Source organism: Phaseolus vulgaris, chromosome 7 (genome assembly GCF_000499845.2).
Source record: "Phaseolus vulgaris cultivar G19833 chromosome 7, P. vulgaris v2.0, whole genome shotgun sequence".
Classification (NCBI taxonomy): Eukaryota; Viridiplantae; Streptophyta; class Magnoliopsida; order Fabales; family Fabaceae; genus Phaseolus; species Phaseolus vulgaris.
The window spans coordinates 8,247,769-8,270,066 of NC_023753.2; the positions used below are offsets into that span (position 1 = coordinate 8,247,769).

The 22,298-nt window shown below is 28.8% G+C and overlaps 3 protein-coding genes across 4 annotated transcripts; all 3 read right to left on the bottom strand.

Moving 5' to 3' along the window:
• Positions 1-1,048: 1,048 nt before the first annotated feature.
• LOC137828532 (uncharacterized) lies at positions 1,049-1,771 on the bottom strand. Its single transcript, XM_068635150.1, has one exon. The coding sequence runs from the start codon at positions 1,717-1,719 to the stop codon at positions 1,180-1,182; it is 540 nt and encodes a 179-aa protein (XP_068491251.1). The 5' UTR covers positions 1,720-1,771; the 3' UTR covers positions 1,049-1,179.
• Positions 1,772-11,488: 9,717 nt separating this feature from the next.
• LOC137828909 (uncharacterized) lies at positions 11,489-12,216 on the bottom strand. The gene has a single exon (XM_068635661.1). It carries the CDS (start codon positions 12,146-12,148, stop codon positions 11,606-11,608), a length of 543 nt encoding a protein of 180 aa, XP_068491762.1. The 5' UTR covers positions 12,149-12,216; the 3' UTR covers positions 11,489-11,605.
• A 2,371-nt stretch (positions 12,217-14,587) lies between these two features.
• Positions 14,588-19,294, bottom strand: LOC137828277 (protein S-acyltransferase 8-like). Of its 2 annotated transcripts, none has more exons than XM_068634770.1 (5): positions 18,904-19,294; positions 16,765-16,950; positions 16,076-16,387; positions 15,721-15,954; positions 14,588-15,505 (listed from the first exon to the last, which is right to left on the bottom strand). In XM_068634770.1, exons 1-5 carry the CDS (start codon positions 18,943-18,945, stop codon positions 14,996-14,998), a joined length of 1,284 nt encoding a protein of 427 aa, XP_068490871.1. In that variant the 5' UTR covers positions 18,946-19,294; the 3' UTR covers positions 14,588-14,995. The 2 variants fall into 2 exon arrangements, with proteins under 2 accessions (XP_068490871.1, XP_068490872.1); XM_068634771.1 differs by lacking the exon at positions 18,904-19,294 and adding an exon at positions 17,905-17,928.
• Positions 19,295-22,298: the final 3,004 nt, after the last annotated feature.

Here is a 22,298-nt window from a genome sequence, read left to right on the forward strand (position 1 = left end):
ATTATGATTATTGTTGTTAATATTATTATTATTATTAATGATATTTGCTAATCCTAATAAATAATGATATTAATATTAATTAGTACTAATATTATTAATAATAATAATCTATAATAATAAAGATAAATTTTTTCGTATATATAAATTCTTACCATTTTAACTTTTAAGTAAATGTTTTTAAAACTAAGATAACTACATGTTTAAAAAAACTAGCTACAAAATAAGAAAAAATTGTGTAAAAGTTTTTTATATTTATTTTTAAGTGGGAAATTTTATCTTTAACAAAAAAATTATTTATTTATTTAATAAAATAAATAATTGAATAACTTTTCTTTTTAAAAATAGTAAATATATCCATAATTCTCATTTCTAATTGCCATGAACCTTGTTTATAAAGCCTCGCAAACATATCCATAATTCTCATTTTATTCATAAACTTAAATAAAGAATTATTCTTCACAATTATCAAATAAATAACATATTTAAAAAAATTCTTCTTGTTATTGTGCACAATTGTTTCATTAAATAATTAAAAATATTAAAATAAAATATAGTTATGTATTATAAATATTATTTCATCAATTCTTTTTCTGTTAAATTTTTAATATATTTACAAATATATATATATATAATACATTAAATACATATATTAATTTAATGAATTATTTTATTTGTTTGTTTTTGTGAATACTTTTTCTCTCTTTCTCTTATGCAAGTGATCGGTTATTATTTCTTTATCGTATTATTATTCCAACATACGTTAAAAGATAGACTTTATTTTATAAAATAAGGGAATTCTATTTTTACTCATTTTCTCTTAATATATTTATGTAGTAGTTTTTTTTATTGTTTTCTTCTTGCTCGATATCATGTCAAATTGTGGGTTTTTTTTCTGATAAAAGATTGTTTTTAACCCTTTGAAGAATGTTTTTTTCTTAATTATCTCTCTTCCTTTTTAAATATAGTTCTCGTGTGTATATATATATACATATAGAGAGAGAGAGAGAGAGAGAGAGAGAGAGAGAGAGAGAGGAAAGAAGAAGTAACCTTGAATAAACAAGTTTGATTTTATAAATTATTTCCCTCCACACCAAAGGAGACAAAAAAAAACCTACAAGAACAACAACACCCAACACCTTATAGGTTGAGCATGAGCATGTTGAAATGCATGCATTGCCATTACAAGTGAACTTTACAGACAGCTTTGAAGGCCATGTCGCTGAGGAAGAATATTTGACGGTTAAGAGCTGTGATAGCAGGGTTGTTAACATTTGCAGAAGCCAAGCCTCTGTCACAACCAGCAGGTCCATCACTAGCAACTTTGGCATCATAGCTAGCTGTTTGAGGATCATCTTTGAACCCTTCTAAGGCACTCTTGAAGGAGGCAACCACCCCATCGTAGTCGAAATTCGCACATTGCACTATGGCTGGATTATTGTCTATCTTCGCCAAACCCTTGAGGAAGGCTTGACCATCTCTGCCCTTCGCCAGGGCCCATTCTAGGGTTGCCTGAGCCAGATCATCGAAGGTTTTTGCTTTGGCGATTTTAGGACCTGCTTGCTTTAGCAGCACCAAGCACTCCTCCCTGTTTTCCAAGCTCTCCATGCAGAGACTTTCGGCCAATCCTTGTTCACCTTTGGCATTTGCTGCCATTGGAGAATAGGAAACCATGACCAGACAGAGGGCCACAACAAGGGAACATAGTGCTGAGGAATTCATTTCCCTTGATGGAGCTTTTTTATTTATTCGTGCCTTAGAGGGTTTGGTGTGAGGGGGTGAGTTCTTCCTTCATTCTGTTGCTTCTTTTATACTCTCTCAAATCCTATTTTAGGTTAACCCACGGTTTTTAGGAATCTACAACCACTCCTTACGTTGCTTAATTAGGTTTAGAAAAAGTCACAACTTCGCATTGCTTTTTTCAAAGAAAAATAGATATTTGTCGTCATAAACCGTCGTCGCATTGCTTTTTTCAAAGAAAAATAGATATTTTCACAACTTCTTTTTCTTTACACAACTATTTTTCAAATATATTAAATTAAATTTTTTTAAATATAAATTAAATTATTCAATAAGATTTGTTGTAATATGATTGTACGATGATAATGTAGCTTCCCTCCAAAGACGTAAGTTTTTCATTTTTTATTCGAAAATTATATATTAATAATATAATATCTTAGAATTATATGAACATATATACTGACTTTTGCAGCATGCAAAACTAGGTTATCTAAAGAATTTGTGAGTGTAGTATTGGTTGTGTAAACACCATAAGCAACTATATGGTGACAAGACAAAACACACTACAAGAAAACAAGCAATTAGCTTCTAAATTTTTGCGTGAGCTATTTACGGACGCAATTATTGTCGGTCAAAATGGCAAAAAATCCACGCAACAATGACATTCGACACAAAACAGACGCACTTATGAATTTAAATTATTTTTTTAAAAAAGTGCAGTCTGCGTTGTGGCCCATGCATATGCGTCCGCAATGGTCCACGCATATTTATATTTTATGATTATAAAATTATTTATTTAAATTTATTTAATGTTATATAAAATATGTATTTAAATTTATTAATTGAGTAAAAGAAAATATGTATTTAAATTATTTAAATGTTATATAAAATATTTTATTATTTTAAAGATTATTTATTTTAAATTTATTTTATTTATATATTGTCATATATAAATTAAACAATATAGATTATTATTTGTTATTTTAAAATAACTTTTTGTTGTATAAATGAAATGAATTATTTTTGTTGTATAAATTGAATTTAATTGTTTTGTATAAATTAAAGAATTTTTTTTTATAAAGTATATACAGTTTTTTATACATTAAATTTATTTATTTGTTGTATAAATTTAAAATAAAATAAATTGAATTTTTATTTAAAATTTTTAATATAATTTTCATTAAATTATATTTAAGTTACATATTTAAGAAAATTTCACGTGCCCCATATTAATAATAAGTATAATAAAAATCATAATATGACAAAAGAACTTGTCTGGTGTAGTGATTAAAGCATGGTTAAAACTTTTTTGACCTCTTGCATCCATTTTTTGTCCACACTAAATAGTGTTTTCTTGTAGTGAGACTTAAATAAGTAATCCTTAATTAGCACCATAAATAAATAAATAAGAAAGATTATCCTTCCATTACAAACAAGATCAAGTGCAACACGTTTTCAATTAATATGAAGAATGGTAGTCCATGTAACCTGTTCGTTTTCATATATGCTATTCGTTAAAATTGATTAAAACTTATAAAATCATGAAGAAAAATTATTAAATGGAAGTGAACTCTATTCATTTTTTAATTTCTAAAGTCTTAATTAACGAAAGATATATGGATAATATATTGAAAGGTGAATTGTTATTAATATTTTTATGTATATATTGCAAGTGTTATAAATAAATTAGAATAACATGTGTTAAATAAATAATTGAAAATATGTTGTAAGTAGTTTTATTCAATTGAAAAATATAAAAAATTCACATATATAATAAGATTCTCCATAGAAACTTAATTAAAAATATTAAAATATAAAGGAACTTAATTACTTAAAGACACATAAGAAATTATATAATTCAAACTAAAGACCACATCATCCAGGTTTTGCAAACTAAAATTGCAAAGACTCTTAAAAAAATATAAAAATTTATGATAATGAAATGAATTTTTTAATAAAAACTGTATTACAAAATATTTAAATTTACGAGAGACTATGTTTTAGTGAATAACCATTTTGGAACCGTTTTAGAAAAACAAAACTATAAATACAAGAAAATCATGAAATAGAAACCAATTTTTATACGGGTAAATTATCTATTTAGCACCATTTACACTTTTATTCCTCTAACTAGCACCATTTTGCTTTTATTTCCCTATCTAGCACCCTTTTGTTTTTATTTCCCTATCTAGCACCCTTTTATTTTTTATTTCCCTATCTAGCACCATTTCAAAAATTAATAAATTAATATTTTTTTGAAAATTTTAATTTTGAATGCATTAAAAAATATGTATTTTTAATGTTTAAAATAGTTAGAAATATAATTAATGAATAAAGAAATGAGTTTTTACAAAATAAAAAAAAAGCAATAAATTAAAAATGTTTAGTTTAAAATTATTTTTTTAAGAATAAAGAAAATAAGAAATTAAACCCTACAACAACATAAAAGTTGAATCTATAAACATAAATTAGTATTTTTTTTTTATTATTATTATTGATGATGTAATCATGTTAATTTCAAGTAAAAAATACACAACATAATTATAAAAAAACGAAAGTCAATTAGTATTAACTAATAGCACACAAATAATATTGAAGTGTCTACTCTAAATGCAAAATCCTAAAAAAAATACTAATGCAAATGTTACACTTAATGCTTAAAAATGAGAAGAAAAAAATGCAAAAATAAATAAGTATAGAAAATAAAAACAAAAATAATAAAAATAAAAAAAAAACAATGACAGAAAAAATAATAACTAAAAACATATAAGATATAAAATAAAGGAAAAACAAAATAAGATAAATATACAAGATATATATATAAAAAAAAAATCCAAACAAGATAAAGATAAGAGATATAAGACGATACTAAATAAGTAGATGTTGATCATAAAAAGAAAAATAAATGAAAGATGATCATTCATTTAATATTTTCTTCAATGGTACATTAAATAGTTTGTGCGAAATGAAACATTATTAAGGACGAGAAAAGCACAATCCAATAATGTTGGGACATGTTCTTTTTGTGTGTGCTAGTGTTTGACAATATGAACATTTTTTTGTTTGATCATGTTGTTCTCTTATGTCAATATCAGTCTTTATTTGACTTGACTTAGGTCTCCCCTTTGAGGTTATTTTCATGTCAGGACTTGGGCATAGTATTTGACTGGTGTATGCAGGGCAATACTCTTCATTTTTTAGTTCCATCAAATAGTCTTTCGTAACATGAAATATTTGTTGCAATGTTGTTATTTTTATTTTCTATATTTATTTATTTTTACATTTTTCTTCTTCTCATTTTTAAGCATTAAGTGTAGCAATTGCATTAGTTTTTTTTTTAGGATTTTGTATTTAGGGTAGATAGACACTTCAATATTATTTGTGCTTTCAATATTAATTAATACTAATTGACTTTGATTTTTTTATAATTATGTCCTGTATTTTTTACTTGAAATTAACATGATTACATCATCAATAATAATACAAATAAATACTAATTTATGTTTATAGATTCAACTTTTATGTTGTTGTAGAGTTTAATTTTTTATTTTCTTCATTCTTAAAAAAAAAATTAAACTAACATTTTTAATTTATTACTTTTTTATTTTTATTTTGTAAAAACTCATTTATTTATTCATTAACTATATTTCTAACTATTTTAAATATTAAAAATACTTATTTTTTAATGTATTCAAAATTAAAATTAAAATTATAAAATAAAATTAATTTATTATTTATTTATTTATTTATTTTTGAAATGGTGCTAGATAGGGAAATAAAAACAAAAGGTGTTAGATAGGGAAATAAAAACAAAAGGGTGCTAGATAGGGAAATAAAAGTGTAAATGGTGCTAGATAGGGAACTGAGCCATTTTTATACACCAAAATAATTAGTTGTAATAGTAACTAAATTAGAGACCATTTTAGAAAAAAAAATTGATTTTTAAATTAGTTTCTATTATTGTTAAATAGTTTCTAATTTGGTATCTAATTAGCAACCAAAGTTTTAACTACCAATTATAATCCATAATATATTTTAAAATTATATTCTGAATTGTACAAATCAAAATATAATTTTAAAATATATTATGGATTATACCATCCATAAGGTATTTCTGAATTCATAATTACCTTTTAGATTGTAGAATTCAGATGGTATTTCTGATTTAGAATTAGTTTCCAGATTGTACACTTTAAAATATGTATTATAGTAAGGAGGTGTTTCAAATTTTACAATCCGATATACATGAAAAAAAAAATGTAAGCAAATGAAAAACAACGAAAGATAAATACACAACAAAATTTATCTCAATCACAAATGTTCACCACTAATTACTACAAGAGCACCTCAAAATGGAAAAAAATAAAAATAAAAAAAATACCACAAAGTATTTATGTGCAGGAAGAATTTGTCTAAGGGACTAATCTAGCTTTTGGCCCAACCCAATCAGTTTTAATAAAGTGTGTTAGAATTTTAACTCATCTCGTCAATTTTTTAAAAATTTTGTTTCTCTAAATTTTGTATTTTTAAAATTTGTTTTTATTTATATATATATATATATATATATATATATATATATATAAATATATTTGTATATTGTTTAAAAACAAGTGTAATTATATAAATATTTTTAAATTTTTAAAAAATTAATTAATTAATGTCAGATAAATTAAATCGGTGAGGGCTCTCGAGAAAAAGAACGTCCAAATGGGATTGAAAGTTAATGAACTCAATTTCAAAAAGAGGGCACCTATTATAATTATCATCTCTATATCTTAAATTATTTTATTCTAATTAATAATTAAATTTTAGTCTATAAGTGTTAATTATTTAAGTTACCTCATTCAAATAATACAATAACAAAATATTTTAAACTACCTTTAATTTTAATTTTAACGTTTAAAAAAATTGATTGGCTGACTATTCAATCTACCAAATTTTGGTAGACGAGAATCAAAATTCATTTTGTCACCCCATCTTCATGCTTGATCTTTACAAAGAAAAAAAAAAGTCATATTAAATGATAGTTAATTTTTTATTATATAAGTGTAAAAAAAAGTATATTAATCATTTAATAGTTAGAAATGAAGATTTTGATGTACTTTTTTTTCTTTTTGTCGCCATTTAAAATTATTTTTTCTTTTCTCTTTTTCTTATGCAAGTGACCCGTCATTATTTCTTAAAGTACTGTTATTATCAAATATGATAAAATATAGACTTTATTTTATAAAGTAAAGGAATTTCTTTTACTCACTCTCTCTTCGTATACTTAGGTAAAACTTTTTTTCTTTTTGCTTGTTACTGCTAAAAAAGTTTTTTAACATCAGTTAATTATCTTGTTTAGTGGCAATTTAGCCGTTATTATTTATTTCCGTAAGTTAATCCGCAATGTAAAATTTAACACCAAAAATTATTAGGTCAGTTTAATATAATTTTCAGAATAACTGCAACTAAAATTATTAAAATCGATTTTAACCACCTTTAAATTAATTAGCAGGAACATAAACGTGGATTAATATCCGTATTTTTTTTATTTTTATTAGGTTTAATTACTTTTTTTCGTCCCTATATTTATAGTCAATAGTCAATTTGGTACAGTGGTTTTTAAAAAATTCAATTTGGTTCCCACGTTTTTTAAAATGTATTCAAAATGGTTCTTTCGGTTAAATATCACCAAACGACGTTAAGTGGTGCTTATGTGGCAGACACGTGTAAGTTACGTGGATAGTGCTTACATTACTTTAGTGAATACTGAATTAGGGTTTAGGTTATTCAAATTGGGGATTTCGAATTTCTGATTTAGGGTTTCTAATACGAGGATTGCTCCCCTGGTTGGATTCTGTGATGCGCTTCCCTGCTTCGATTCCATTCGGAGGTGTGCTCCCCTCATTCGATTTTGTGGTGGACCACAAATAACAAACAAATTACAAACCAAACCTTCACTTAAATGTTGGACCACACATCACAAAATTATGTCAGAGACCAAATGTTGGACCACACATAAAAAAATGTTGCACATGGTGGACCCTACATCATAACACAACCTGTATATGTTCTCTAAAAGTAATAAAAAACATAACAGAACCACTCTGAAACTAAGTCAAAAATTACTAACCTTATAAAGGAGCAACCACAAAACGACGCCACGGTCTGTATCGCAATCGCTGCCCGTTCACCACCTCTGGACCGCACCACATAATCGTTCCTCCAAATCGACCATGGGAACGCAGCTCACCATCGTAACTCACGATCGCACCACATAATCGAATGAGGGGAGCACACCTCCGAATGGAATCGAAGCAGGGAAGCGCACCACATAATCCAACCAGGGGAGCAATCCTCGTATCAGAAATTCGAAATCCCCAATTTGAATAACCTAAACCCTAATTCAGTATTCACCAAAGTAATGTAAGCACAATCCACGTAACTTACACGTGTCTGCCACATAAGCATCACTTAACGCCGTTTGGTGATATTTAACAGAAAGGACCATTTTGAATACATTTTAAAAAACTTAGGGACCAAATTGATTTTTTTAAAAACCATTGTACCAAATTGACTATTGGCTATAAATATAAGGACGAAAAAGGTAATTAAACCTTTTTATTATTAGAACACATGTGACATCATTAAACAATAAATCATCATTAAGCAATAAACCAAAAATTCATCATCAATTGTTCAATCAACATTAATCATGGAAAATATTATATACGACAAAAGAATATAATGAAATATTCTTCTCTTTTCTTTGTCTTATAATCGCAGAGACACTTAGTCAAATCGTTCATATATTTTACTACCACCGTCAACAACTTCCCCTCCATATTCTCAATCACCACCACCACCATTATTTTTAACTCTCCCAATCAAATCTCAAAACGTAAGTGTTTCACTTGTTTGTTCTTCTCTCCCCCAATCCATTTTCTCACTCCTTTCGCTCATATACTAACGCGTCTCTCCTTTTCTCCCTAAGCTCTCTTTTTCTCATAAACTAACCTCTTTCACTCCCACCAGCACACTTTTTGATGGAAAATTCAACACAGTAAAATAATAACTTAATCAGAGCAATAATCAACGAATAATAATTTCCCCAACTTGCAAGAATTTGTGAGGAACAATAACAAATAATGGCAGCAACAAAAACACATTGAAGGAAGACACATAAAATTTTAACGTGGAAAACCTTCTCAATAGGAGAAGTAAATATAGTTGAAGAGAAGAGAATTTCAAGAAGACAACTTAAGTGAAGCTAATTGGTAATATAGTTGAAAAGAAGGGCAATGAAAAGTTGGAACATGCGAATTTGGAAAATATTATCATTCTCCTTGATGGTAACGAGTGATGAGAAAGAACATCAAGCTTCGCGCATATAAAAAACAAAGTAATTAAAAAATTTCTCATATTTTAAGAAAGTAAAAAAACAAGCGCATCATCTCTCTATGTGAAAAGAAAGTGGCCATCACATAATCACTAAAAAAACGTAATTTAGTGATTATTTTAGCAACTGAAATAGAGACCATTTGGTTTCAGTCGCTAAATCACTCTAAATTAGTGACCGATTTAGGTTCAATCACTACATAAAAATAAATCACTACAAATTAATGATCAATTTGGTTTTGATTGTTAAATAACTATAAATTAGTGACCAATTTGATTTTGGTAGCTAAATACAAATAAATCACTACATATTAGTAACTAGTTTGATTTTTGCCGCTAAATCATTACAAATTAGCGGTCAATTTGATTTCGCTCAGTAAATCACACAAAATTAGCGACCAATTTAATTTCAATTACTATATTCAAATATATCACTACAAATTAACGATCAATTTACATTTTATCACTAAATCACTATAAATTAACAATGAAATTATAATTATTTTATTATTAAAATACTAATAATCATAATACGATCACAAAGTTTTTTAGTGTTATAGTTATAGATTATATGTCTACTCATAAGTTTTGGATTCGATTCTCTATGACAGACTCTGAACATTTATGTATGTTCATCCGCTCTCATATAAATATAACAAATTACCTATGTTTATTGGTTTCCAAGTTTTCATCATCTATTGTTGAGAATCACATTTTCAATTGTTAAGCATACCTAATTTGCATTAAAAATAAATAAACTTTTTTACATGTTTTTAAATACTTATAATCTCTACTCTTTTTATTTTGAGCTTTTTCAGATCTACTACTATGATTAATTTTGATTTTAGATATATTTTCAGCATTCCTTTTGCACATTTGCTACAAACATACACAGACAAAATGAACTCTATAATCATGTGCTACAAATTGTAAATATTGAGTAAGAAAAATACCTTTGTTTTTTCATTCAATCTATTGTGTATGAAAGTTGCCCACTCAATTTCTGAAATTTACAATGGTGAGTCCTTTACATTTTCATCCCAATTCTTTTTATCATCATAGTAAGTATCAAACAATTTCAGTTTGTTCTCCTTCCATTTTTTGCCTATGTCTTTCATCATATATACTTTTGTTGAACTTTCGTAGATTGGATCCCACCATAACTTAGCCTAGAATAACTTATTATTTGTAATTATAATAGTACATTGTTAAAAAAAAACACTCTTCATAACAATATTTATAGATAAGTAACAACATAAAATTTACCCTTTACCTTAATGACATCATTCCATGCTCGATTCTTATAGCTAGCAAGCACCAAATTCCAATTCTCAAAACAAATGAGAAACATTTTAGAATCTACTCCCAATCGACCTAAAAATCCTCCTAAAGGACCCTTTGCATCTGTGGAACTACGGGAATAAGTTTTTTTTTTCAAATTCCAATTGAATGAGTCAAAAGCTCAAATATCACACTGAATGAGACAACAGTTAGACTAATGCAAGGTGTGCTTGCAGGTTCAACCAAAAGTTATGACACAATGGCATAAATTTATCTTAAAAATGAGAAAATGGTTCATTTTTGTGTCAAATTCCTGTCTCTTACTGTCCACGGATACATAAACATATAAAAGCAGAGTTATTCCTAACATCTCTTTAGGGAAAAAAATTAAGAGCCATGATACTTACTGATGAATTTGTGTATTGAGAATCAAGTCACTAGACGCCAAAATGTTCATTATTGATGTTTACTCAAGTCTCTTACCAACTAAACTCAAACAGGAAGACTTTCAGGCCAAGGTATAAGTCCAGAGACAACAAGAATATGACAATTTTCTATAAGTATAAACAAGTAATGATTTATCACCAGAACACAAAGACAGCAAAAATAGCACATATGGTTTGTGATTAGTAGCTCTGAAGTTAAGATACAGAGGAACATTAGAAGACTGCAATAGTAAAATAGGTGATAGTGATAAAATTAGCTACATAAATAATCAAAGTAATCCATCTAGAAGCACCCTGAACTAAGTATCATCCTGTATCTTTATTGATAATTGATCTCACTCCATGCAACGATTATATAATCAACCACAACCATAGGAAGAAGAAGAAACAACTCTTCTGTAACTGCGGAAGTATAATACGAGACAGTAAAATTACAAACCAGCTCACACACATATTAGAATTTCTCGTTGGTTTTAAACCTACTACAAATACCATATAATTTTTTTTTAATGTAACTTGATTTGTCTGATGAAAGATTGTTTTTAATCCTTCTAGAAATGTTGTTTTCTTAACTATGTCGATTGTCTTTAAATTTAGTTTACCAGTATCTATAAATATAAAAGAAAGGAAAGAAAAATAAGAAGTAAAATTGAATAATGTATTTGATTAATCACTTCCCTCCCCCACACCAAAGGACCAAAGGAGAAGAAAAAAAGAAGCTAACACCCCACATCAATTACAATTTGAAGTGGCGAATTGAGTTATTGATCACCTAATTTACACACGGCTGTGAAGGCCATGGTGCTGAGGATGACTATTTGGCGGTTAAGAGCAGCAATAGCAGGGTTGCTAATATTTGCTGAAGCCAAGCCTCTGTCACAACAAGCAGGTCCATCACCAGCCACTTTCGCATCATAGCTAGCCGTTTGAGGATCTTCTTGCAACTCTTCCAACGCGCTCTTGAAGGATGCAACCACCCCATCGTAGTCGAAATTCGCACATTGCGTGATGGCTGGATTATTGTCCATCTGAGCCAACTGCTTCAGAAAGGCCTGAGCCTCTGTTCCCTTCGTCACTGCCCATTCTAGGGTTGCCTGAGCCAGATCGTCGAAGGTCATTGCGTTCACGATCTTCGGATCAGCTTGCTTCAGCAGCAGCGTGCATCCCTCCTTGTCGTCCAAGTTTTCCATGCAGATTTTTTCCGCCAAGCCTTGTTCACCGCTAGCATTTGCTGCCATGGGAGAATAGGAAACCATGACCAGACAGAGGGCCACAACAAAGGAACATAGTGCTGAGGAATTCATTTTGTGATGTGGGAGCTTTATTTATTGCTCCCTTAGACTTTGGTGTGAGGGAGTGAGTTCTTTCTTCTTGGTGTTGCCCTCTTTTATACTATCTCAAATCCTAATTCAGGTTAATGGTAGGTTTTTTTAGGAATCTACAACCGCTAGTTGCGACGCTTAATTAAGATTAAAAAAAGTCATATAACAAATTCGCCCTATTTGTCAAAATTATTTTTATTATACTTAAAATTAGTAGTTTATGTTATGTTTTTTTTAGGTATGAGGTGGAGAGAGTAAGGTTTTTTTCCTTCTTCACACAAATAAAGAGATTTGTGTCCATTTCCATTCTATTCTTGTATTTTATTTAAATATCTTTATGCATTTATTTTATTATAATATACAATATACAAAATTAAATATTACATAAATTTATTTAACGATTTTAAAAATATTTAATTATACTATTAATAATAAAATAAAATTATAATATCAACAAAACATATATAGTTATATAAAATAACAAATGTATATAATAATAAATATTATTTTCATAAATTTTAATGTATTTAATAAATTATTTTAATTTAACACAGAAATATTTTCTAAATTTTCTATTGAAAAATACAAGTAATTATGGATATCATATATTAGAAAAAATTAATTAATTTAAACACACACAAAAAATATATCATAATTCATTATTCAAATATGTTTTAATAACAATAATAAATTTGTAAACTTACATTTTACATCTTTAAAATAATTTTTAAATTTCCTCTCAACTATCACATCACTCACAAATCTCAATAACTATCCTCACAAATTCACTTCATCAACCATCAATCCAAACAACCCTACATATCCTCATACATCCTCTATAATCCTCACAAATTTACTCTTTTTCCACCTTACAAATCTCATCCCCAATCCAAACCCATAGTAAAATTTGATGTACATATGAATTTATATTCTTATATTAGACTAAACATTTATTCAAAATATTTATTAATTCTTTTAATGTCAATTAATTGAAGACGTTTTAGAAGTTAAAAACCAGTTAATGCATCATTCAATTACAAACGGACAAAAATTCAGGAAAAGAATAATTGTTAAAAATTAATGTAGTATTTATTTTTTAAAATATATAAGAGTATGAATAATTTGGTAATTGTATTATTATTCTTTTATAAAATTTGACACAAATCAAAGTAATATTTAGTTATAGATCATCACTTGAATTAATTGAAATTAACTTTATACAAAGTTATTAATAATATAATAATTGGCGTAAATTACATTATTTGTTTTTCCTCCCGTATAATTTACATTGTGTATTTCAGTCAAATATAAAACGAAAATTTCCAATTGTATTCTTTTTTTAAAATAATATTATGAGAGAAAAAAGTTCGTCGTGTTTCAAACCGAATTTGTAACATAAGTTTTTTCAGGGGAATGTGAAATGTTAGGGATATTTTTGTAAAGAATACACTTTTGAAAAAAAAAATGAAGGTTGTAATGTTCATTTGAGAGGTGTCATTACATATTACTCTGTTTTTTTACGAAAGTAAATTCGTAGTACTTTTTATATGAATTACTTTTATATTAAAACTCTACTTATTAAAATAGAAAGAAGTTATATTGATAAATAACTAAATTACTAATAAACATATCAATTATATGGATAATTTTGAAAAAAAAAATAATAAATTGAGGAATAATCCGTTATTATCAACTAAATTAATCTATTTTCATTGTCCTAATAAATTATGTAATTGAGGCTTGTGAATAAAAAAAACGAAGAAGGTGCGTACCTATTCATCATGGTTGACTTCATTTTATTTTATATTTAAAATTATATATCATATAATTAATCATTTATTTATTTTAATTGATGCTTTGTTTAATATTAGCTATTTCTTAATTTACTTTTTTATTTATGCTTATTTGTTTATTTAATTTATTTATTCTTATCTTGTTTTTATTATATTTTAACATCTATTCAAAAATGACATCCACGTGACAATTTATTTTTTAAAAAATAGGATTACCTCGACCTAAATCTTTTATTTATTTTTCAAAACTTAAAATTGTATTTGCGGTTTTTACCATATAATTCTTTTTTAATTATTAATATTTTTAGAACATCACAAATTCAAATATTTTAATGCTGATAAAAAATATATATTTAAATTTAGTTTGATTAAAAGTTATTAATTTACTCTAAAAAAATTAATTAAATTTGTGAGTGTGAATTAATTTTATGAAGAAAAAAAACTTGTTTCCTTATTTAAATGCTAGCAAATCATGGTTATTTTAGTAATCGGGAACTTTCTCCTTGTAAGAAATTATTGAATAAATATTTGATTAATTTATTTATCCAATCTCAGTCATAATCTTTAACCAACTTTACTTACCTCTTGGCCAATAGAGATATTCTAAGGTAAAACGTTGAGACACATGGAACAAAAAAAATCACTCTCAATCACATCAATAGCAAGGTTTCCAACAACAGAGGACCCATTTTTACAGTGCCTAATATGCAGTACATGTGGAGAAGCTTTTTCAGTATCATAACTGGTTATTTACACAAAGAATAAAGCCAGGTAAAGATGAGATCCATATATTGGACTGTTAAAAAATAAGGGGGAAAAGAAAGGACAGTGTCTCCCAAACAAATTACATGCACACATTTATATGCTTTCCCAAAGAACAAGGGTTGCCACAAAGAAAATGCAGGCTAAGTTTTTATAGGAAGTTCCAACCAGTTCAGCTCCCATTTCCTTTTCCATCTTTAGAATGCAAGGAACCCCACATCATACATGGTTGACTGATGGCATCAAAAATATTGTAAGAGACAAACCACACCCTTCATTGCCGCATTTCCTTTGAAGTCACATAGTTTCTGCTTTCTGTGACATTTGAATTGGCAAGAACCTCTTGGCCAATATCCCAGTTTCCACTCCTTTCCCAACTTGAGTGCCTAGCATCTGATCGAATGGTAGGAGCTCGATGATCTGAGGACAAAATTGAGTCAGGTTCAGATGTATGGTGGGGTGGTCCATTGCTCCCTCTGCCACGAATCTCTTCATCAAGTTCTTCAATGTTCCTGCGCTGTGATATCTTCAATAGGTCTTCACCAATGCCAAGATCATCTTCAACCTTAGGGCGCCTATCTCCATCCAAACCGTCATCTGGGTCACGAGGCCGTGCAATGATCGGAGCCAGTGGCCTTGGTACCTCCTCTCTAGCAAATGCCCTGAAATTGTTCCTTGAGGGCTTTACTTTCGAGCAAAACACTTCCAGAAAATTATTCAAACAACCCCGGTTAAAAACATTGATCCTGCTGTCAGCTCTGTACCGGAAGTTTTCATAGGTAGTCTGCAATACAAGAGGCACTGACCTAGTTGATGAAGATACTCATGTAACACAAGAACACTCCGGAAATAACAATAGAAGATTTTAGATAAAGTAGTCTGGAATTACTACCATGAAGATCATCCCTTTTAACTTTCTTTATTCAGTTACAAACTAATGAGAAGTTACACTGATCCATGAGAATGTTAAAACAGAAATGTCAAAAAAAAATGACTGACCTGATTTGTGCCTATAAGATATAAATGAAAACCACTTAGTCCACCAACAAACCACAGAGATATGAAACAATAAGCCATTAGTATCACGGATGCAGGGGATTCTTTCATTGCCTTCCAAACTGTGCCGTCATAATTATCCATCAGAACCTTGATGTAAAGAGCTGAGAGGGAAAACACATAGATGCACAGAATAGTTGCTGAAGAAACAAACATAAAGAAGTAACGATAGTTCCTCTGCGCATTGGAGAAAAGGCCCATAAATACATCAGAACAAAGAAAACAAGTAAATAGCACACATCAATAAATAAGAAAAATGTATCATAAAATCAAGATGCCATGCTGTCAACTTTCATACCAGACCAATGCACTGGCCCACCCAGGGGCAATGGTGATCAAAACGCTCAACACAGTTATTGCAAATGGAGCAGTGTGAGCAACGAGGAGGACGATACAGCATACAAGTCTCACAATATTTCACCTTTATACCAATGCCATTGACTATAACTTCTTTCGTTCGTGGGAACTGGAGAGTTGGTGTTTGCCGTCCAGCTCCCCCAACATCTGCAGAGACTGAAGAATCATAACGCAACTCTTCTTCTGGAGGATGAGAATTCCTAGGAACGATGCCCGGATCACCTGAGGACGTAAGAAAGAGAACCACCAGAACCTAGAAACATAGGCTGTGAGGTTATATTATGACATCCTATAAAGAGAATCAATATCTTAATAGTGAAATGCTATCACCATTCACCAAAACAGCTTTGAACTTTACTCCATTATTAGGGGGGAAAAACATGGGTGCATGATGAATGATTTGATGTCAGTGATTTAGTTAAACAAACCACACTTCTGCAGCTCGCAGTACTGGCCCTTAACAGGTATGCAAGAAGATGGACAGAATATGTGATGAACTGTTGAAAGTATGCTTTTTGTGGCCTATGATAGCTTGCATTAAATTTGGACTTTGGAACTTAAAATAGACCAAGCTTAAACTAATTATTTATACAAGAAGACAAAAAAAAAAAAAAAAAAAACTGAACTTACATGAATGGTAAAGAGAATAGCCACTGCTAAAATAGCATATCCAGAATTATATGAAGAAAATTCATGCCTGAGATGGCTTGCTACACATACACAAAAGATTATAACTGGAACAATAATCAGCAATAAGGTGACAAACAGGGACCTAGCATCGGGCCCAAATACCAACCTCCCTCCACATATGAATTTCTGCAGAAAACCATGAGAAAGTAAATAAGAGTTAAGAAATTGCAAAAAATAGTGCGCGAAAAAACTAAAACTTTTAATAGACAAAAGAATCCAATATTAACATAATGATACATCATTTCAAGAGGGCAATAGCACAAATTAGACAGGAGAATAATGAGTCCTCCTATCCTATCTAAAGCAGAAAGAAACCAACAAGGCAAACTGGCTCAAAAATGCAATAAAGTGTTCCAATGCTTCGGTACACAAATGATTGATCCCTTGAAGAAGCCACTAACCAAGTACCATCACAGGCACGATCCTATCCTACAACTTTAAAAGGAAAAGAGATGCTCTAGAAAATTCTGGCATTTCGTTACAAACAAATACACTGCTAGAGAATTACATTACAGCAGAATGCCAAAAATTTCACACTCCTAGTGCCTTTCAAAACCTTTACGACATATAAAGAGAAAAGCCCAAGACAATTCAGTAGGTGTACCACAGAAGTGGCCCATCTATAGTATTATCAGCTTATTTTGGCTTATTTATGGCTACATGTCACTGTTTCTCTATGAACTTCAATAGTTCAATTATCATTTGATGAATGTGTCCACGATCTTCTCAACACTTATATTATGCAGACTTTGAAGGTAATTTATCTCTCTTGTTTCTCATCCTGTTTTACACCTATGACGTAAAACAAATGAGCACCAAACACATGATGAAACATAATCATCCTTTGTTTATCACTTGTCAGATAACCTCTTGTAGGCTGCAGATTAGAATAATTGACAACATTACAGCTGCAATCGATTATGTAGCATCAATTTTCCACTTTACAATACCATCAGTATTACCAGCCATCATCCATTATTAAAAACATTACTGTAACAGCCAGTAGCTGTACAGACAACTACTTCATGCGAGAGCAGGGAATGGGGACATCAATTTCAGCATATCTTCAAAAGTAATTACTTTGACCATGGAAGAATGCCCATGCCCAAAGCTGGCAATAACCCTTACACATAATATTTCTCATCCTTCCAGAACCTGTTCCACCACAAACCACTTGATATCAAACCAAAAGACATCTATCTATGCTGCTCAAAGTGGTCCATCCCACATAACCCAATCAATAATATATACATCAACTTTACAATTTATCTTTAGTCAGGAGTCATTTTGCCAAGAGAATTAAAACATCTTTCATGACAATTCTATTCAGAACACAGAATCACCAAAAATTATTTGAAATAAATCACATCCTTCTTAGACAGACGTAAAAAAAATATGAGGAAAGGAGCCACTCAATGATTTCAATCCAAGGTCTTAAATTACTTGATTATTTTTTTGTAACAAAAACTATCATAGTATCATTGATCAAAGATACAAATTGGAAGAGGATCAAAAGCCCAAACTCACTAATATATACTCTTTAATTCTACATTTATTTTCACACCAAAACTAAAAACACAGCCTGAGCTAAAAAAATAGTAAAACTTTCGAGGGGAGGAAGTTCAAATTCATAAATTATTTCCCCAAAAGTCAAAGCAGGTTAACTGAGCCTAATACTTTCAATTAACTAATAAAGCACAACACTAAAAGTATTACAGCAGAGACTTTGCCCTTAAATAATCAAAAATCAAACAACTGAGTCGAAACCAACTGTAATCATGCACAACACAGCTCAGCATTCAAAGTTGTACAGTCCCCCAAAAATAACATAACCCACCCCAGTACCATCTCAACTTTCAACACACACCCAACTTACAATTTTCAAAATAAAAACATGCTCCAAGTAAAAAAAACAAAAAAAATCCAGCTCCAACCTCGGCATTCCAGCAACCAAAACTACCCGAGAAATTCAAAGCCTTTTAGCACGAAGCAAATCAAAGAGCCACGAACCCAGAGCATACCCAGATGGCATAAAAAACTAAAACTGCAACGAAGAAGAGGAAAAGAAGTGAACTTTACATTACTTCCTCTCCAATCTTGGTACACGCGCTTTGCAGCCATGAAGATTTTCCTTCTTGGCTAGCACACTAGGTGAGGAAAGAGCTCGAGAGGAGGAAGTGGGAAGGGCTCATCTCACTCCCATTCAAGTTCCAGAGAATCGGAGAGAGGGTCAAAATTTGTGGGCTCACTCTGGAATGCGATGGAAAAAGCTTCACTGAAAAGAAAAAGAAGAGAGAGAAAAAGGGAGTGATTGTGATCCCAGAGATGGCGGTTTCCAAGTTTAGAATTTTGGATTCGCACTGAGGAATGTTTCGGGGAAAATGAAAACAAAATTTGGAGTGAGTGTGCGCGGCTATAATGTATTGTATTCAAGCCAAATCAAGTGAAAATAATGATGAAATTTCTTTCTTTTTCACACTCTTTTCATTACACACTTTTTTATTATTGGATAATTATTAAATCAAATTTATAATAAACTACACTAAAGCTTACTCTTAATTTCTTAATCTAGCATATTCTTTAGACATCCTTTATTTTATTTGGAAACACGTTTAACTTTTTATTTATGAGATTTAATACACTTATTAATTTCATCACACAAAAATTAAATCTCAAATGTATTTTAAAAATAAAAAATTATATTTTCTAACATTTTTTTCATAAGAATCAAACACGTCCTAAGAAATATAATCATTAAACAAAAATATTTTTTATAAGTTTTAATAAAAATTAACAAATGAAATATAATATATGTAAAAGAGTGTGTTCTCAACATAAAATATAGTTATAACTTATCAGTATATTACTTTTGAAAAGAAAAATATTTAACAAATCTCATACATTTTTGTTAATATATATATATATATATAAAAGAAAGTTGTCATAAAACTAATAATTTTTATTAATAAAAGAATATAAGATAGCCAATATTTTTAAGACTTCACTAATACTTATTAACTTTTATTAATATTCCTGAAATATATAGTAACTTGGGAAAATAAAAGATGCTAAAAATGCATGAAATAGTGTTTTAATAGCTTTGTCTTTTGTTTTATTTTGGTTTGATTTCATGTTGTGAAGTCACTCTCTGTGGATATGAGAAGAACTCTTTTTCAGATATTCATTTACCAAATTTTACTAGGGACACGTCAGCATGTGGTGGGCCCCGGGTTCAGTGCATGATCCTCATCACACCACTTCTATCTCTTTCATGGAGTTAGGTCACTCCGGACAAAACCAAAATACAAAATGTTGCATTTAAGCCAAGTATTATTCAGTGAAAATTTGTCCTCTTCTGTGTCAGAGTATAATTTCATTAATACCTTTTTATAATTTTCAACTTTAATTTATTAAAAAAGTTCAAAATTTGTTTTCATGGGATAAAATCAACTTTATTAACCTTGTTTTCACACCATTGTTAATCAAAATTTGAATTTTATTTTAGAAGTTTGAGCAATAGGTATAAGCATTAAATTAAAGATTGAAGATTAAGCTTTATTTTAACTGGAAATCTTTTGAATAGCGCTTTGGCTGCTTTGATCAATTTTTAATGTATATTAGCGGTGGTTAAGATAATTTAATAAACGCATTTGTAAATTTAAGTAAAATTCACTTTCCTAATTTTAATGCAATAGCCACTTTCGTTCATTTAAAAGAAAATTGAACATTATTAATATGATTATTTTAATCTGAAAATTAATTAAAGCTAATATAAATATTTTTAATACGAAGATAAACTATTTATGCTAATCTTTATTCACTATATTTATTTTATGCAATATGTTCCCTTGTTTATAGAGAATACTTGTCAGATTATTAATGCTAAATTCTTATTTGTTTAAATATCAAATTTTTTCTCTTGTGCAAAAAATCCTTATAGTGGAGAATCATGATACTGATATTGAAGGATAAAAAAACTCATTTAAATATTTTATAAATGCAAGAAATGGATAATAAATATTTTTCTAAATATACAGTTACATAATTAATTTTTTTATTGTAAAAGAAACCGGTCATTTGATGTGTTAATATTGTTGGTAAAAGCATATTTATTGATGCATGTTAAATTATAACTTGTTGTCTCCTTTTATAACATTAGAACTATTTAAATCACGATATTTAAACAGTATCATGGTAAAGATTTTAGATTTTTTCTGCCATTTTTTTATCTTAACAAATTTAATTACGTCATTAATTTATATTTAATTCATATACTAAATTTAAATCTAATTATATGCAAAAATATCTTAATTTATATTTAATAAATCTAGTACTGTGAAATTAACATGTTTAAGTTTTTGTCCCTTTTATTTTATTTTTAATTTACAAAAATTGAAATAACTTTTTTACTATATTTATAAAATATATGAAATGTCATTTTAATATTACAAAATATATTTGTTTAACTTTTTTATTTTTTTTCCAAAAGTGAAACCACTATTATATTTTTTAGTTATATGATAATCTATCATTCAAAATTCATTTTGCTTAAAGTGTGTCAAGGTGGGAAAATAAAATACGTTTTCTATAATTTTGTCACCAAAAGGACTAGTAGAAAAGTCAAAAAAAATGAATTTGAATTTTTAAGAATTAAAATTATGCTATTTTTTCAAAATACATGACCAAAAATGCTTTTAATTAGACTTATTAAAAAGTAAAAAAATAATAAAAATTGACATCCTAAAACAGTTGTACAAATCTAACAAAAACAAACGTAGAGTTGGACTGAATCTTTCCTACTGAAAAATGGAAGTGAATGAAAATGATTAGTTAAATGATTGAAGAAAACATAATTGTGATTTAATAAAATTATGTTGGTAAGAAAAACAATAAAGGAAGAGAGTATGTTTGTATGTACTTTATTTGTGGACGATTTTGTCTTTTCCATCAATCAAATCTTGCGTCTTTGAAAAGAATAAAAAGCAGAGAATGAAACGGAGAAAAGAGAAGTTCCAACCTGGCTCTGCCTTGACCGTGCCAGATTCAGACGCTTTAAGCCTTCTCCCATATCAAAAATTGTGGCTTTTCCTAATAACAATAATAACCATAAATATTCCATGTCCAACCTGTTCACTAAAGCATTACCCAAACCTAGGCACTCATTCATTCATTTATTCATTCTCCTTGTAAAACTCAGCTTTTTAAGCATCCACACCAACACCTACATGTTTTCCATCCATTAAAGTGAATGCAAACACAATTTTCTTATTCTTCTTTTCTTCATCTCATACATGATCTAACTAAAGTCTACATTTGGTTTCTTCTTTTTAATTCACCTTTTTCTTCCTCTACTACATTCATATACTTATATTATGCTTCCATTTTTTTTCCTAATATTGTGTTTGGATTGGAATATAAATGTGTTGTGTTTGGATTGGAATATAAATGTGTCGGGATTTTTTTAAGGAATGAAG